This window comes from Agelaius phoeniceus, chromosome 2 (genome assembly GCF_051311805.1).
Source record: "Agelaius phoeniceus isolate bAgePho1 chromosome 2, bAgePho1.hap1, whole genome shotgun sequence".
NCBI classification, from domain to species: Eukaryota; Metazoa; Chordata; class Aves; order Passeriformes; family Icteridae; genus Agelaius; species Agelaius phoeniceus.
In genome coordinates this window covers 80,179,799-80,199,585 of record NC_135266.1, presented here as the reverse complement: position 1 = coordinate 80,199,585, position 19,787 = coordinate 80,179,799, and the positions used below count along the sequence as shown (strand labels likewise).

At 37.7% G+C, this 19,787-nt stretch overlaps 1 protein-coding gene across 2 annotated transcripts; it reads right to left on the bottom strand.

Moving 5' to 3' along the window:
* On the bottom strand, window positions 1-19,786 carry MRE11 (MRE11 double strand break repair nuclease). Of its 2 annotated transcripts, XM_054627687.2 has the most exons (19): window positions 19,588-19,786; window positions 18,952-19,084; window positions 16,480-16,640; window positions 15,778-15,865; window positions 14,747-14,888; window positions 13,171-13,285; window positions 11,974-12,159; window positions 11,337-11,508; window positions 10,545-10,625; window positions 9,876-10,002; window positions 8,027-8,127; window positions 7,102-7,275; window positions 5,830-5,892; window positions 4,622-4,838; window positions 3,588-3,671; window positions 2,544-2,599; window positions 2,003-2,073; window positions 1,545-1,623; window positions 1-422 (listed from the first exon to the last, which is right to left on the bottom strand). In XM_054627687.2, exons 1-19 carry the CDS (start codon window positions 19,605-19,607, stop codon window positions 378-380), a joined length of 2,115 nt encoding a protein of 704 aa, XP_054483662.2. In that variant the 5' UTR covers window positions 19,608-19,786; the 3' UTR covers window positions 1-377. The 2 variants fall into 2 exon arrangements, with proteins under 2 accessions (XP_054483662.2, XP_077030093.1); XM_077173978.1 differs by lacking the exon at window positions 19,588-19,786 and having other exon boundaries at window positions 16,480-16,621.
* Window position 19,787: the final 1 nt, after the last annotated feature.

Sequence of the window (19,787 nt, the reverse complement as noted above, 5' to 3'; positions counted from 1 at the left end):
TACCTGCAGACTACTATAAATTTACTTTTCTGCAAAATTCAAACCAGAGATGGAGTTTTATAGAAAAGATATAACTGTCATTTTTATTATCATCTCAAAAAGAAAACAGAGTTTCAGAGCTTTAGAAAGAACTTGCACTTTCAGGCAGTGCTTTAGAATATGAGCCCTTCTAGCCTAGTGCATCAAGCAATGTAACAGACATTACCAAATTTGGTGCCGCTGAAAGAAACCAACAAACCCAAACCAAACCATTTCACAGAAGTGAAAATGGAAGGCAAGCCATCATTTACAGGGAAATATCACATAGACAAAGTTTTGCAAACTGCTTTCCATTTTCTTCACAAACTTCCAGTCTCTCTTGCACAGTGAGTCGGAAATCACTTAGTTCTTCTTGACGTTGCAGGGCTCATGAATGGATCATCCTGCAGTTTCCAAAGAGACACACATTACTAAAATTAGCAGGTGTTCCAAGTCATAAAAAAGCAAAGTCACCTTTAGATTAAACTAGAAAGCTTGGCCATACTATTCCATGTTTTCTGACAGACCTGTTTTTGTTGGTTTTGATATGAAAGAGGTCATTTATTAACTTAGAAGTCAGTGTCACATGTGTGCAGAGAATAGAAGTTTATGTCAATATGACCAGAACAGCTACTTTGAAATAAGGTACAATCTATATTTCAGTTGTAAATGAGCAGCACATACCTCAGTTAAATTATGTCTATATATACATTGCATATCATAGTTTACTAATATTTGTATGAACTAAAAATACTGTTTATTTTTGCATATTCAAGCAAACATGTAGGTTTTTATTCCAGGTACGAGAAGAGATAGCACAGTGGGGAGAAGAGACAAGAATGTAGTATTTTTTCTGAAGTGGCCACCATCTGACACTGTTAAGGAATGGATTCTGAGCATGCATGACAGACAGTGAAAACAAACTGCACAGTGCTTGACAGAATAGAGTGTCTTCTATTCAGTGCAAAACTGTGTAAAAAGTTCTACTTGTTTAATTATGGAAGAAACCATTTCCTAGCAGTTCAAAGAGACACTGCAAGAACAGACATACTAGAAGAGACATAGACTTGAAGACAAGTGTTTTAAATTTTTTAAGAAGTGTACTTAGATAATTTGCAGTAATAATATGCTCTGAAAACTGCCATTTCTAAGTGCAAAAAAAAAAATCTTCCTTTTTACAAGAATAAAATATATAACTAAATGAAAGGATATAGCTAAGCACTAAAAGAGATTGCAATTACTTTCTCTCCCAGGCAATTCCAGGTCAACATTTCAGTAAAGACAATTCACTGATTACAAATTGAAGGGAAAAAGGATCAGGTATTTTTCTGAGGTATTTTTCTAGCCTTATTTTTGGTAATTATGCAGGTAGTCCAATCAAAGTTGGTTGCAAGAATCTAGCCCTGTTAGTAAAAAAAATAATAAATTCAATTTCACTCTGAAATGCTTTATTCAAATAGCTGTAAAACAGTGAGCTATAGAAACTTACATGAAATAAAACTAAAAAATAGTACTATATACCATACCTCATCTGACTCATAATCAACTCCTCTAGATGCTTGGCTTTGTGAACCTCTTCTACTAAGTGAAGATGTAGCTGGCAACCTTGAAACATACAAAGAGAAAAAAAATGGCATCAGCATGTTCTCAAGTTACCAGACATTCCAATAACTTCCCTTTTGACTTAAGAGTTGGACCACCAATACACGACGTAAAAATAAACAGGCATAACAATAAGTAGAACAATACAAATTCTTAAAATAACATCTTCATACTAAAGCTCTGATCGAGTTTACCTCAATCAGTAATATAATTTTTACTGTTACAGAAAGATAATCCATATTAGCAAGTAAAAATTTATATAAACTCTCTAAGCAGTGTTATGACTTTCCTAAAATTCTGGTAGTCAATCAGACCCTTCGACTCTGCCAATTGCCAGCCAAAAATAAGGCACACATTACATTCATGAAGCAAACATACTGACCTTTGATTTATTTTGGAAGAGGAAGGAACAAAAGAAGTATCTTCTGGATCAGAATCAACATCTATAATATCCTGGAAAAAAAATGTATAAAGTTTTTCCACAGAATTTCTCCTTACAGAGAGAGTGCATAATGTGTCAGCACTACAGCACAGAACCTCTGGTTTTTTTCCAACTATACACCTATTTAGTTAGAATAATATACCCTTGAGAGGGCTCCAGGCTAGAACTGCACAAATTAGCAAATACAACACAAGTTTATTCTTCATCTACATCTACATCTTTGACCTAGCACAACCCACCAAAACACTCATGTATAGACACCTTGTATCTTAAGCTATGGCCACAAATAAAACATGGCTTTTCTCACACAAATACCATAACAAAAAAGGATACAAAAGGTCTACAGATTAACATGTAGAAACTTAATGCTGGAACTGATAGTTTGGGAACATCCGCTGATTTAGGCTAATGCTCTGACTGTGTATTTATTTTTCAAATCAACAGTAAAAGCACAACTTCACTCATACAACAAGGTGCTTACCTCAGAGTAAGAGTGGAATGAATTTGAAGAGTGGTCTGTTTTGGAAGACCTAAAGACTGGAATAAAACATATGCAATACTTTTAAAATGCTCACACGATTAAATACAAACAACATTATACACTTCTTATTTAAGATCTGCCTAGCACGCATTTCCACTGCAAAAACCCCTGTAAAACAAACAAACCAACCCAAAACATAAATTAAGTCTGTCAACCCAGGGATATAACCCTCTGTGCAGCTGCAGGTGCTTCCCAGTCTGGCTGAAAAACCATCAGTAACGCTGGTTAAGAGGATGCAAAAAATACTACTGTGATTGAAATTCCTGTATATCTAACAGGCTAATTATGAACACCTCTGCTAAAATTCATTTCTCTGCAATATTTCATTTGCTGACCAATTTACAATTAAGGTAATTTGCTGAATAATTTAAAATTCAGTCTGCCTTGGTGTATTTTGTGAGGGGTTTATGTGTAGTAGTGAGCAGTATTTTTTTCTTTAATTCTCTGATGACCTATGCTGTTTCCTCAGTGCCTTTCCTCCACAGCAAGGAACAGCTACTCTCACATATGTAGGTGGCTTAAAGATAAGGTTTTCTTCTCTAGTAAAAACTGGTATTTCCAAAACTCACTACAATGTAAGGCTACATGGATCTGCATTAAAGCTTACTAACTTGAAAACATCAGTCAAATATAACTTTTTATCCCCTGAAGAAAATTCTGCCTAAAATATTAAGACACATTCTTTCTATGCTTATTCCTTAAGAAAATGCATTATGTAATATGTTTCCTATGTGCAGTTCTAGCCAGAAGTTCCTAACACATTCCATTTTACCCCATGACAGAAGCATATCACTAATTTTTTTCCTTTTCTTTTTTCCTTCTCTCATCACTGTTACTTATTATATTTCATTACTGTTGAAAGAATCTCTCACAGCTGAAATGGACTAATAGAATAAAAGGCAATTAAAGCACCTCACCATTGAACAAACACCTTCACTACAATTTGAGAGAGAGGATTAGAGTAAAGATATATCACAGGCCTACCATCCAGGATAGACATATTTTTGCCAGGAACAGATACAGACTTGGAGGATCTGCTGCCAGAAGCTGACTCTTGGCTAGTGGTTCCTGTAGATATAACAAACAAAATGCAAATCTGTTCAGCAGTTATTTTTTTTTCTCTCTAGTCTATTATTACTGAGTGGGAAGTCACTTTAAAAAAATCGACAATCCTCTTTACTTCTCACTTTCTCCTTGAATTAAAGCCCTCCCTACATGAAGAACTGCTCTGGGTCAACTGTTCAAAGGTCCCCAGACACAACCTCTCAACACAGAGGGCTCTACTCTGATGGGATTACAACAGTAGTGGAGCACAGGCTCAAAGAACTGGTTTAAAAGCACTAAGCAAATCAGACCCAAGATGACAGCCTTCGTTTGAACTCAACCCACTCAGACATTTGGGCATACTACTGAGACAACTCAAAGGAGTCATTTATTTACATATATATATGTATATGTATATACACAGTGAAAGTGCAACTGTAAAGGAAGTACAACTGCAAAGTGTACAATCACATTTAGTCCAGGAGCTATTTAACTCTTTTTGCTTAAGAAATACTCCCCCTATTTTCAGTCACTAGAAACATTAAAGTGTCTTGGAAATTACATTAGGATAGATGATTAGTAAAGAGATGTACCTCCTCTTTACACTGATCCATTAGAAAAGAGATGTGCCTCCTCTTTATGCTGATCAAATGCATTATCTTTAGCAGTAACAAAGGTCTATCCATGCACTTCATTGTACATTTCTTCCCAATAATGCATCTTTTAGGAGTATACTATGTTTCCACAGCAGGGAAGCATGATATTTTTCTTTTAATCACAGTGAAAAAGTCCCAACTTAAGCCTTGTAAGGCAGTCAATTTTATGTAGTAGGATACCCCAAGTATTTAAGAAGAGTTTTCCTCCAGTAGTTCTTAAGCAGCAAATTTCCACTTGATGGAAGCATCAGAAGAGAGTCAACTTTTAAAGAAAAAAAGTCAGGAACTGCAGTACAAAGACTGCAAAGTTTTTCTTACCTCTTCCTCTTCGAGATGAACCTCTTGCTGTTGAATTTTGTCCTCTTGCACCTCTTGCCCTACCTCTTGCCCGACCCCTTCCTCGGCTCAGTGTTGAAGAAAGGCCATCACTTGGATTGCTAGTGCCCATCCTTTCCATATCCATGGAATCTTCATCACTGGAGGCTGCAACCAGAGCTTCACCCTCAGATCGGTGGGCTCTGGCTCTGATCATTGCCTGAAAAGGAAAAATAATTACAGGAAAAAGAATCTTAAATCATGAAACACACCATTGTTAAATCCTAGTTATGTACAATAAATATAGATCATAACTATAAATAAAAATGTGTAATTCTAAACCAGTGAGACTTAGAAGACACAAATCCAGTGTTATGGAAGATGAGGACATCTGTGAAAATACTTAATTAGATGTGTACATATAAAGCAGTTATCTAGGATTGATAACAGAGTGGAGCTCATTAATGTGACACGTTGTTGGTGAAGTCTGGTGAGCAGCTCAGGTCATCCTGTGTCAGCTCCATGTGTCTGCTCAGAGAATGCACCCTATGGGCTCCACTGACTTGAACTCTATTGATGACAGTGGGTGCTTAAGACAGGTGATCATCAGGTGATGATATCCCAGACTAGAAGAACTAAATCTCACCCCAGGTGTCCTTTATCTCAAGATTCCATTCCAGTCTCACATAACTTGCAAAGACAAAGGAGAACCCAGGCTAACAGAGGTTGGCAGTTTTCTTTGGAAATACATATTTTCTTTGGAAATACAAGTATGAATGTAGGAAATTTAAGATTGCTGATAAGGACACAGTACCTAAAGGTTTATCAATATTCCCCATTTGTTCCAGTAATACCACTCAATATATTCCATCCACATGTCCACTGGTAATGAGATCACAAAGAGCTTAAGCTGAAAGGTCTTTTAAAGTCACCTGCCTGGTCTAACCTCCATTAAAAGCAAGAAATAATGAACAATCAGATTCACAAATTTGTACAAAAAAAGAGACCTCAAAAGCCAAATTGAGCAGTAGCTTAGGTACATATTATCCTAACAAAGATTTAAAACAGGCTTACTAAGCCTTAAAGGCAGACAGGCACAATTTGTCCAGGACAATGCTGAAGTACTGCTGAAGCATTGTTAAATGACTGCATTTATATGCAGAAGTCACCACTCCATTTTTCAGCCTATGTTCAAAACTCAGAGTAATTACCTCACGGACTTCCTTATCTTCTTCTTCAGTATTCTTTTTTCTACTCTCCCTGAATTTTCGCACCTGAATAAAAATACAGTTCCTGTCAAAATAATTCATGGCATACAACAATCAAAACATAGTAAGTGTGAAACTTTAATCACTGAATCATTAAGTCAAGCTCATGTGAGAAGTGGAGAGTCCAAGAATAAGTGAACAGTTTGTTTAGGGCTGTCCTATGGTTTAAGAATCTCACATTCTGTTAATAACTGGAGCTACATGGTGGGCAAGGAAGAAAGCCTGGCACATGATGAAGGAGATACTATGTTTAAGAAGAGAATAGTAATTTTGACAATAAGGGACACTGAAATATGAATAACTGGGAAAAGAGGTAGAGATGAAGAAGGAAGACAGAAAACAACTATTATGAGAAGAGACAATGCTGCAGTACATGTACAACTAAGGAAGCTCAACTTGACAAATATGGAAAAAGATATGAGGCATGATGGAAAGAAGACATTAGTTCTAAGGACAAACAACAACAGAAAATACACCCTGAAGTGTCACAGAAAGCCTGCAGGCACTGATTGTTTATTGTCTCTTTCAACCCCTCATAAATTAAAGCAATCAGTAAGAAAACATGTACATGTAGCCTTCCTTCCCCACCAAATTATTCTTTAAACAGTGCACAGATAGGTGCAGAACAATTACTTCTACAGTGATGAATATTACAGCTGAATATATGGGCTCATGTGGAAGCTCAACTGGTTGACAAAAATGTCTTTCAAGGGTTGCTCAGAACACATAAATCAGGCCTGTCTTTGGGATACCCTGAGCTGCAAGCAGTTAGAAGCAAGCAGAGCACCTGATGGATAAATTTCCTTTTCGCTTGTCCTGTTTTTGTACTCTTCCCTAAGCCAATACAAAAGAGCTACAAAGAGATTATACCTGCCATCTTTCTCACAACAGTAGTAAATATGTAGTTCTACATGTATTAGACAGATTTTTTTCTGTGAACATGTGTGCATGTTCCATTTTCAGTATAAGTTTTGAAATCATGTATTTGAAACTTCCTCATAAATTAATTATTCATTTATTAATTGCAGAAAATGACTAGAGGCAAGTGTTTTACAATTTACAATTTGTAAAACTTTACAAATTGCTTTACAATTGAGGCAACACTTGCCTCAAGCAGATGCTCCACACACAGGCAATTCTATTAAACCGTGTTTGAGCAGTGATTTTTCTACTGTCTTGACCTCTCTTGGGGAATCAATGTTAACAGAACATTACCTCCTCATCTATTTTTTCTTCCACTGCATCAGTGCGACGCTCCTTGAGAAACCTTTGCGTTTTTTCTAGCTGAAATTTCACCAGCTCTTCTATGGCATCTTTTTCCTCTTTGTCCACAAACTCTTGCACTGCTTCTCCCATTCCTCTTTCGGTTAGAAGTGAAAGCTGTACTTTCTTTGGAATTGGAGAAAATAATTTGTTAAGAAGCATCTGCCATTAGAGAAAGCAAGCAATATTCCAGCTGTTTCAGACAAATGTTACATTAAGTTGATTGCAAAAACAGTAATGTGCACTGTTTATTTAAATCAGAGAAAAGCACAGCAATAAGCAAATATTATGTCTCATAAACCAGTTACAACTCTCTTGCTACTAGCATGTCACATTAACTTTACAGAGTATTTTTCAAACTAGTCAAAGCAAAAGGCTTTATGGACAGTAAAGAAACCACAATGCTAGTAATATCTAAAATAAAATCTTCCAGGAAATAATGCTGCCCAGAAGAATAAACTCCCTAACTATTATACAATAAAATGCTTAAATAAAATAAGTATAACAAAGGAACATGATTTATGCTGTCCTAATACTGACACCTAGCATGTGTCTAAGGTTAGGCAGGATGTACATGCAGTACATGATACACAGTACAGGGCACACACTGCAAGTTCACACAAAGAACTATCATGCTCTCAAACCAGTGTGTGTTCACACACCTACACAACCTATACACAGCAGTTACTTGCTAATCTAAAACACTTCATGTGTCATCTGAAACACACACACGGTGTTTTGGGAAATAAATTCATTTCTCGGTGAATGTCAGAGTCTTCTCAGGGCACACTACTTCCATTAAGAAAGAAGAAAAAAAAAGGTGATAAAAATATCATATGACATTAAAAAGGAAAATTATAAAAAGGTAGAAATATACCTTTTCTGCTGTCTGGAAATACTGCTTTACAAGGTCTTCTACCCTCAGTGTTGTTCCCTCAGCAGGTCTGCTAACCAATTTTCCAAAATTAAGATCAATGTCTAGAATAGAAAAGCACAGTGGCATCATCTAGATTTACAGCTTTTAATTATTCCCATCCCATCCACTGAACCATCCCACTGACAGTAGCAGGAAAAAAGGTTAATGCAGGTCTCCTAAGAAGACTTGTGGTCCCTTTTATATGTAAAGCTTTTTGCTCTTTTTAGAGTCTATTCATTGGAAACACAGAGAAACATAATAATTGTGCAGACAACTCCACGTCTAGTAGATATGAAGAGTTCCAACTAACATATATCTGGAATTATATATTGAACACTATGCTCTGAAGGTTATTATAATTGAACTCTAGAAGGTCACAAATAGAAGAAAATCATAGGAGTCATCAAAGCACTAAAGTTTTTTTATAAGTAATCCATTTACTAGAAAAGAGATTCTCCTCTACAGCACGCTGACTGATTTTCAATAGAAAATGCTCATAGCTCATCCCCCCCTTCTCAGGCAGCAAGGTAGGAATGGCAGAAGGATGACAGGGATAGTCAAACTAGGTTAGCACATACCACACAAATAATATAAAGTGACTATAGACAGCTTTAGACTATAGACTGAATTCCTGCAGTTTTAACATCCCCTGTGGTGAACCACAATGTGCACATGTAATGAAAACACTGAGTGCTTCCTTAGCCACTTCCCTTGCCTAAGAGGCTGTCTAATAAAGCAACACAAAAGCCATGGCAGTACTCTCATATTCCCTTCCTGAAGCTGACATGTCCATTAAGTAGGAAAAGTAGATTAGTGAAACATGGTGGCAGATGTGGTAGCTACTGTGTATTCTGAAAATGTTAATGAGATTATACAACTTAAAAAAAGGAAACCAAAGAAAAATAAACCAAGACCAATACAGTATAATTTTAAAAACGCCTCACTAAAAGCAGTTTTTATTCATGAAATGATGCTTTGAACTTCATAGAACTGACAGTATTCATAAAAACTGTCACTGGAACTGGACAATGCACTTGCAATGCAAATTAGAAAGAGTTTTTTAGCACATTATGTTCCTGTACAAGCGGAATCTTCATTAGCAACTATTACAAATCCAGTATTTGAACAACATCTATTAACCGTTTATAAAAATTCTAGGAAACAGTGAGAAATGCTGCAATAGTAACAGCTATTATTGGTTTTGCACTAACCTGGAAGAGACAAGCCAAGAGCACGTCATACACAAAATTAATTAGGGCAAACAAAATGCTATCTTACATTTGGACCTTTTAAAAAAATATATCAACAGCTCTTAAGCCCACACCCTTCATTACTATTTTAGGTATGAACAAATTAACTACTACAAAATAAAATTAAAATATAAAGGGAAAAAGCACTATACCCATTTCTTTTCCTTCAGAGTGTTCAAACCAAATCATCTTATTCTAAGAAGCCTTGGAAGTGAGCTACTTAATGCCTTTCATGGTAATTCCCACAGAACTATAGAGTAACTCAGTCTGGCATGGGGCTATATGTACTGCTATAAATAACTCAATAAGGTCTGAGGCCAAAGGAGAATGAAACTGTTTATGAATAACTGTCAGAAGACACTGTGCTAAATATCAGAATTTTGGACAAACCCAGAAATAAAAAAGAAATAGTTGTGCAATATATACACTTAAATAAGACAATGCATCTTTACTCCTCCTGTAAGACATTAGACACCAAACCTTTGCAAGTGCTGGGCAACAAAATACAGAGAGATGAATGCAAACAAAAGCAAGCCAATGATTCCTTCTTTCATAATCACCTTTTTTCTCTTTCTGTTCACGATGCCTGAAAAAGTGTATGATGTCTTTTGGGTTAGCCACCCGATGCATGTACTTCTGGCTGAAACGATGGACACTGAATGGTTCAAAGCCACCTGCATAATCAACCTAAGTGAGGAAAGGACAAATGTACATATGAAACAAAAAGAAGTGTAGAAGCCACACAATTCAAAACAGATTTGTTATGCTTCTAAGGAAAAAAATTAATAGTAAGAAATAAGTCAACCTAAAATTAATGCCTTACTATGCAGAATAGTTAACAGCTAATAATAACATTAACAGAACAGCTAATAACAGCTCATTTTTATAACGTGTTCTTAATTTGTTTCATTTACTAGGCTTCACAACAGTTTCCAATTGGGTTGGGAAAGCACACAGGATAATATGACTTATAAAAATTCACAGTAAATAGCCACTTTTGATGCCCTTACTCAGAATAGCAGTGAAGTACATTTATGACCAATCCTATCCATTAACTTAGAGTACTGGTTACACAGGTAAACAGAAGTATGGTAGGTGATTTATATTTGCCTGTACACAGCAAAAAAATGTATATATATTATGTGTTTACACAAAAAGCATGACTTTGCTTTGAAACTTTTCACAGTGACCTTTAAAAACAAAGCAAACCAAGCTGAACAATTTCTTACTCTTAATCTTATGATAGGCTTCTCTGGCTGGCGGGGATTTCCCAAGCGTTCTCTTTCTGCAGTGTCCAGCATCAATTCCACCTGTGAAGGAGAATTATAAATTCAGTTCTACTTTGTTCTCCTACAGATGCCTGAACGCTTCAAGTATAACTTTAAATACATCCAGTTGCAAGGGGAGCAATCAAAATAAATAATTTTAGAATGTGCTCTTGTTCCTGAACATGGATGTACCAAAATGCAGTCAAAAGCCATTAAGAATGACTGAGAAAAACATGACAAAGAAGGGCTTATCCTTCAGATATAGTGTAGTCCAGCAGTATCTACACCACTGATCTCTCATATTTTATAGCCACTATGCTTTGCTAAATTTCTAGTTCCAGGGAAAAGCAGAAAGAGCCATATAAACCTAAGAACTAAGCAATTAATAAACTTGCTTAGTTACTTCTGCCACTTCAGACTGCCTGGTTGAGCTCTCAGGGTTTAGGTCAATGTATTTTTGCTGGTTCCAAAGTGCACATCCAACACTGCCCCACTCTTAGGGGCAAGCTTTTGTACAAAAATCATATGGACACCTAAAAAGCAGTTCCAGCCTACTTTAATAGCTCATCCCAATCAAGGAATCTGGAAGCCAAGACTGCAGAGTGAATGTCACGGAATTAGCTTCCTATGGAAACTGTCGAAGTTTGTTTTAATATGGGGCACAAGATTTCTCATCTTCCAGTCTCAAAACCAGTCACACATCCCATCCCCAATCCATACAGTTATCCATAAACTGTTGTCATCAGAAGTTACCTTTTCCATGCAGAATGCCTGTATTGCCTGAGTAACATTAGGATTGTCAGGATGAAAAAGATCTGGATGATCAGCTAGAACAATGTCCTCTATATGGAAAGTTCGCACTGTCTCTAGAGCAATCTTCTCCATTTTCATTTTTTTCCCTTTAACATGCAGCAAACCAATGTGTCTAGAAGGAGAAAGGTAACTTACTAGAAGATAAACTTATAAGAGCTATGGTATAAAGATTTGTTTTCAAATTCATGTTTACTTTTCAGGGACAAAATTTCAAAAGCTACAGAAAGATCTGTACTTCAGGGTTGGCCCTGCAAAACTTCCACTTTATTACACTTAGATTGTGCTTATTCCATATACAAGCATCTGCACTCAGTTCCTTGTATTGCAATTTATCAGTGTGTAACTCCTCTTAGCTAAGTTCCATTTGCTTTAAATGTTAGATTAAATTGTGAGCAAAGCAGAAGCTATACCAGGTACTCATTCCATCTACTTTGTTTATTATGACACACTCTGAAGCTAATCCACACAGTAATACAAGTCTTTTCATACTGTATTCAAGCACTTTTCTGTTCTCAACAGAACACCTGAGACATGTAAGACAAGGGATAAACAAGAACAAAAAGAAAAGCTCACGCACTTCTTCACGGCTTCTCCAGGGGACAGAGATGTCACCACTGAACTTCCTGGCTGAGAAACATAGAAACGTTGCTGTTCATTTTGGAATGGAGCTATTTTGCACTCATGTTCATGACCCCACACAACAAGATTAATAAAGTCATCTAAAAACTGCTCTGGAATGTAGTTGGTAGCTCCATGTTTGCTCCTGTTCAAGAGAAGAGAAGAATAATGGATAGGCAAGGGGACAGTGAAGGAGGAGAAAAACATCAGTGTGATTTAAAATTATACAGGAACTCCAGCAATAATATCAGACATACATGTCAGCTCTTCTCCACATTTACTCCTTACACAGTTGTTTAGTGTTTGGTTAAACAACAGGGCAACTTGAATAGCTCACTTTTTTTGCATAGCTCACTGTTTTCTGCTCCCTCCTTTTACTTGGATCTCCCTTTTCTTCTTATTTGGCTTGTAAGACTTTTGGATTTTTTCTATATGAATGCTTTTATAGCATCTCATGGCAAACAGGTTTGGTTGTTTTTAGTTTTTAAATGCTGGGGGAAAACCAACTGAATTAAACAGACATGGGACATGCCATCCCCAATCCCTTTCTGGAAGACAAGGCAGGTGGGGAGTGAGTTCCTTCAGCCTACATGACAGAAATCGGTATACAGGGTAATATAAGCTCTATTTGTTTATGTCTGCCTCACCATTATTTGAGCATGAGGATTGCCCTCTTCTTCAGGAAAAATCAGAAGAAAGCATTTGGAAAAGAACTCTGCCTCTTTCTACTACCACTGCTGGGAGAAGCCTGTAGGCAGATAGAATATGTTACCAATCTGTAAAGCACGGCAGTGCAAGGGAACACAGGCACTTGCTGAACTATGGTTCAAACAAGGATAGAAAATACAACATGAAGTTTGGTGTTCTCCCAGCTCTAACAAGCAGATATATGCACATAACACTACAAACCCTCCTCTGACTATAAAAGTTTGGGAAGAGATCTCCCAACTCCTCTAACTCATTTATTTCAAACCTTTTCCTTTATAACTCTTCTCCAAGAAGAGCTGTAAAACAATGTTTTCTGTTGTAAAAATCTTAAGAAACCAGCTACTCACAACAAGCATGAAATAACACAGCTGGCTTGCTCACCTATCCTTTTCCAGACAGTTTAATGTAGTAACACAGTAAATTGCTGTAATTCATTCAGTACTGTTACCTATTTTGATGAATCACAAACAAGTTAAACCAACTATCTTCGTCCTCCTTTGGTCTCAGCATGGTTACTTGCTTATTGACAAACATACGATACAACCTCTCATCTGGAATTGCTCCTGAAGTGGACAAACAAACAAACAAAAATAAATTTGTGTGGTAAACAAGTCTGCATTTCATAGCATTTTTACTACAAACTCTATTAAAAAAAGCATGAGGAACAAAAATATAGCAGCCTTCCAGTACCCAAAGTGGGCTTACAAGAAAGCTGGAGAGGGACTTTTCAGAAGGGAAAGCATGATAGGACCGGGGAATGGCTTGGAAGGAGGACAAATTTAGGTTGGATGTTACTATGAAGTTCTTTACTGTAAGGGTAATGAGGCACTGGAACAGTTTGCCCAAGAGAGTTGTGCATGCCCCATCCCTGGAAGTCACTGATTATTTCCTTGATGTTTTTAACTAGGAAAAAAGAAACCCCAAAATATCCTTAGCCAGGCTCATGATAGACATCAATAAATTCTATGTGGAGTGTCCATATTTTGTATAAGAACAAATGCTCTCTGAATCAGAGAAAGTCAAAAAGGTAAAAATAATTCTGGCACAAACACAAAGAAACATGCCATGAACATCTTCATGCAGCAACACTGGTACTTTAGAAAGTTGTTGCATTTCCCAGTATCAACTTCCATACTGAAAACTCTTATATTTTGATATTAGAACGTTCCACTAACTACTAACCTTTCAAACGTCTTAACTACTAACCTTTCAAACATCTAGCATCTCAAGTATCTAATTTCAAGTATCTCATTAAACACACAAAATCATGGCCAACTAGGACTTAATTTAGAGGTATAAAAGTTGCTTGGAATTAGGTATTTAAGCACTCATGACTGGACAAAAAATAAGGGTGGAAAAATAAGACCATAATAGTTAACTTCTCTACACAGAGAGCAGTCAAAAATAACCATTCTAAGGATGAAGTGAGGGTAGAGAGGAATTCAGTAGAGAAAATACAAAGGAACAAACTTGAAGCTGAAAACATATCCCAGAACTACTTTAAAGTATGAAACTCTTAAGTTTCTTTAAGGTAACTGAGATTACCCATGGCCAATGCTACTTATGAACCACTTCAGACAGAGACATAAGACATTAGATTTCTGCTCAGACAGCTTATGTTTTTAAATATAACCAAAATGGCATATACACATTGGGTGTTTAAGTTTTGCTTAAGTAGGATGAAATAAACTTAATACACAACAGAGAGAATTTAAGAGTGATTGCTCTGACTTGATACACCAGCACTATGGTTAACTGAAGCAGGGTTCATTTATCACCAATAAAAGCACAAAAATTAAATTTAGGAAGATTTATCTAAATGAGCAAAAAAAACCCCTGCCAGCTAGTGACACAAAGCAGGAGGAAAATCTGACATTGTCACAGAATTTATATGCTTTAACTTAGAATCACATATACCTTCATGTTTGTTGCAGCCTTATACATTAGTTCCAATTTTATTTATACCTATTAAATTTCAGTAATACATGAATAGTCAAGTCACAGTCTGGCAGACAAATACTCACCCAAGCCATACAGAGCAATTTTTGTTCTACCTTTACGCAATAAAATGGGACTAATATCTATTTTCTCCACAGAAGTTGAACGCCCAAAGTGATTCAGCAGTCCTGCACAGCTTAATATATCCAATGCACACAGTGAATCTGCCTACAACAAATATTAAGAGACAAATACAGAATTTGAATAGAACATAAAGTGTTTAATGTCTAAATGAAAGTCTCAAAAGAGAGAATATCTTTCCTTAAGTAACTTCTGAAGTTGAAACGTCCCATAACAAATATTAAGGATTTTCCTAATACTCTAGAGTACAAAGGCAAATCCCTTTTCCTTACAAGTCATAATTCATTTGAACAATATGAAACTAAACATTAAATCATTCAGAAAAACAAAAACACAAAAAACCAATCAAACTAGCCAGTCACCAAACTTCTACAAAAATTATCTGGTTAAGGTAACTACCTTATAGTAAGTTCAAAGTTAAACTGCTGCTAAAACACTCATCTCTGTGATACACTGCTATTTGATATAAAATGCAAAATTATTAATTTAATACATGCATTTTAATGCTTTCTAAACCATTTCTTGATTACTTTGAGTAGCTTGTTTTTAAGCTACCACTTCACTATTATCAGATTATCCTTCTTGAAAATAAATGATGCATATCAATCACATATGCACAAATCAAAATAGCAAAATTCTCCTTTTTTAGGAAAGAAGCTTTCAGTCTCTACAGATGGAATGTTTTAGAAACTTTCTGAAAGGCTGCTACTTCTACGCATGAAAAGTGATTCTGTTCTCAATGACAGAAACCTACATACATTAAGAAATTAAACACAGTTCATATGGATCTCTTAACTTATTTCCATTTGCTTTTAAATGTCACACTCTTAACTTGCTGTCACTTATTAAGGTAATTCCTAAGGATGCACAAAATATTTACACACAGAGTGGAGCAACTGACTAAAAGTAGCATGGTCTCCCAGAACTGTATTTCTATATCTTTGTAATGCAACAGTACAATTATGATAAGAATTACCCCTGTGGGATCATCATGATTGCCATGAATACTAAAAACTGGAATAGAAATGTTGAGATTTTCATCCTGATAATTCACCCAAGGAAACCTAAACAAAAAGAGGAAAAGAAGTTAAACTATATCTGCAAATTCGTGTACGATTCTCAATATTCTCTTCAAATTGACTTCATCACAAATAGATGTGGTAGAACTCAGAAAGAAGTGATTATGAATAAGCCAAAGCTTAAACTTAAGCATAAGAAGATTCTTACTCATGGTCTGGAATGGCACTTTCTATGGGGAATATGGTAGCAAAAGAAATCTCTTTTTTTTTAGAACAAGCCATGAAAAGATTTGTACAAAAAATTGTGTAGTACTAGTGGATTGGGCTGTGCAACCTTTGCTTACACACAAGGAACTCTTCTGATTTTACCAAAACAACTCATGTGAATTGGATTACTTGTATTGTACTTGCAAAATGGAAACTTGCAAAATGTACATTACATAAATATATCAAGACTCATAGCACATTCAGAGGTTTCTCAAAATATTGTACACATTTCTTTACAGACTTAGATGACAGGTGAAGTTATCCTGTGAACTGTCCCACACAGGCCTAAAAATTCCAGGTTCCAGTCATGGAGGATTTAAAATAAAAATCACAACACACTCACCCAATACACAACCCAAGCCTTACATGATAATTTATAGTAACATACTTACTTGCTGTAATGAAAATTAACTGCCTGATCACTCAAAATTTCAAACTGAACAGGACGATCACCCATGCAGTATTTTCTTAGTGACTCCAAACAAGAGTGTACTGTTTTTCTGGAGGGTTTGTTGTCGTGAAAAAGATCCCCACCTAATAAAACAAAGTCCACCTGTATGTAACAAAAAGCTTTATTATTTTAATACAACATTTTGTATTACCTTGAAAGACTTCTAAGCAAATTGTTTAAATTATTTCTTCTAGGGAGTTCCACATACTTCCTCAAATATGAGAAAATATACTTCTAGGTAAAAAGAGTTCGTTGTAAGAGGAAACAATATTTAATTTCCTTATTTAAAAAAAACCCTAATTAAATTATTAATTAAAACAAAATCAACCTCAAAAAGACCCATTTATGAAAAGCCATAGGAGAAAACAACTGATAGTGGTAAAAAAAAGGATTAGTCTACTTTTGTAATAAGGGTCTCCAAATTGGCTCCTGAACATTTTTTGACAGGCATGAAAAGCTACATTATTTTCTCACTGCTGCACTAGTGCAAAGAAACCAGTTGCTATCACCACATTATTTTGAGAAGGTGCTAGCTGCAGTTTCTGCATATACTGCATATATTTAGCTTTTGGTAAAGCATTAGGAAAAAACCTTATCAAAATTATAAAGAATCTGACTGATGAACATCCAGTCCTTAAAAATGGAATCACAGAATTTTTTAGGTTGGAACTCCAAGATCATCAAGCCAAAGTGTTAACCCAGCACTGCTGAGTCCAACATGAAACCATGTCCCCAAGTGCCACATCCATACATCTTTTAAATACCTTCCAGAGCATCCTGTTCCAGTGCTTGACAACCTTTTCAGGGAAGAAATCTTTCCTAATATGCAGTCTAAATCTCTTCTGGTGGACCTTCTGGCCACTTGCTCTAGTCCTGTTGCTTGGGAGAAGAGATCAACTCCCACCTGGCTATACCCTCCTTTCAGGCAGTTGTAGAGTTCAATAAGGTCTCCTCTGAACCTCCTCTTCTCCAAGCTAAACACCCCCAGCTCCCTCAGCTGTTCCTCACCTGACTTGTGCTCCAGACTCTTCCCCAGCTCCGTGTCCCTTCTCTGGACATGCTCCAGCCCCTCAATGTCCTTCTTGTAGTGAGGGGCCCAGAACTGGACACAGGATTCGAGGTGTGGCTTTGCCAGTGCCGAGTACAGAGGGACAATCCCTGCCCTGGTCCTGCTGGCCACACCACTGCTGATCCATTGGCCTTCTTGGCCACCTGGCACATGCTGGACCATATTCGGCCTTCTGTTCCCATCAGAAGCATGTCTCCTACAACAACCCACCCTTTTTCTTCATGGAGAGAGTTCTGATATTGGGCACAGGCAACAACCTCAGCAACACCTCTATGCTAGATGAACCACTGTCCTTGTTCAGTTCCTCTTGCAGAGCTTCACACCTGTTATGTCAGGGCACATGGGGATGTGGGGCAGTCACAGAGGAGATGCACCTGCTGTGCTGGGCAGGAACTTGTTGCCATTGCCCCTGTCCCTTAATTCAGTGAGTTCATCCAGAGGGAGTGAAGATAGGGAATCCCCTGGATCATGTGTCCTGCCTCCCTGTCAGGCCTGCCCTAACGAAAGTAGACTGTGATTCCAGGAGCCTCTCTCTCTCATACACACTCCCTGATACCCCTCAACCAGAGCTGTGTTTGGACTGGGACTTCTGTCTGGGCAGCTCTGTCAGCCATGGTGGATACTGAGAAAGGCCATGGCTTTCTGGCAGATAGATACCACTGCTCCCTGGTAGAGCTGGCAGGGCTCAAGTGCAGTTCCTGCACAAAAAGTTGTGACAGGTCTGTTTGCCATCCTGGAAGTGCTCCAGCTTGCTGCCATTCCCCAGGAGCTTCTTTTACAGGTGTGGGGTGGGGTCTTGGCTGCCACTGCTCCTGACTCCACCCAGGTCCCATCAGCCGCTGCGGGCCCCTGGTGGCTCTCGGCTCCTCCGACATTGTCCCAGTTCAGGAAGTCCCTCTGTCCACCCCACTACAGAAATCTGCTGCCGATTGTGCAGGAACCAGAGCTGCTCAGCACCAGAACTGCTTACTTCAGCGACTCAGCACTGCATGACACTTCAAAAGCTTCTAACAAATCTCTACTGGTTTGTCAGAAGACTGTATATCACTACTCTCACTCTCCTCAATTATTTTTCCCCCTCGCAGTGACAAACCCTCTCTAGATACCACTGAAACCCAAAACCACTGCTAATGCAACCAAAGTCATGATTCAGAAAGAATGCTCTCACAAAGAATCAGGCCTTCCTTTTACTAAATCAGAAATGAAACTGAATGCAACAAATGGTTTAACCATTTGATTTGGTATTACTAGAGACTGCACCAGGACTAAGCTTTACAGCTTCTGGCAGATTGGACCATATTTTTAACAGCCTCAGCTCTTCCTTCTCCAAAATGTAGCACTTACTTCATTTTTTTGAGCGTGGTCCAGAATTTCATTAAAAGTTACATATGTATCATTTCCACGCACTGGATCCTTCTCCAAATAGCCGAGATGAATATCAGTAGCAACGAGTATTTTAAAGGTATCTTCATCATCCCTGAATAAGACAGGAAAACCAGTGTCAGGGAGCAATACACATAGGGAATTTCTACACAGCCTTTACTAAGGTAAGCTTATCTGTCCAAAGTCATGAAACAAGGAGATTTGCCATAAAACTCTACCAAGTATCAGTCCTGTAAGAATCTCAAAATACTTCACTACTTGTACTGCAAACAGCACATCGCCAAAACAGCCAGTTGGAAGATTTGTTTGTCCCCGTCATTCTGCTCCAGTAAAGGGATGCAAGCACCCCTCTGAAGTATCTAATTAAAAACTAAAGAACCCTTTATATGTTTCTTGCTTTTAAAAATACTTGTGGAAAGTCTAATTCTCTCTTTGCACTGGAAATCTACACGTGCATGAAGGCAAGCACGGTGATCATAAGGACGAGAGGGAAACACAGCTGATGATCCCGGCTCTTCTTAACTCGTCCCAGACACATAAAACCCTTGCTGCCTGGCGTGTCAGGACTGCAGGGAGCTGCAGACAACGGGGGCTTACTGTGAGTTGATGGCGCTCATCCTGGCGCGAAGTTCCCCACGGGAAGGCTCTGGCACAGCGCTGCCGGCTCAGGGAGTCACTTTCTCTCCTCACAGGCGCTACGCGAAGCACAAGAGACCTAACCAGGCGCTGGGCCAGGGGGCACAGTGAGGTGCGATCACTGCCCCCGCTCCATCTCCCGCTCCCGCCGCGGCTCGAGC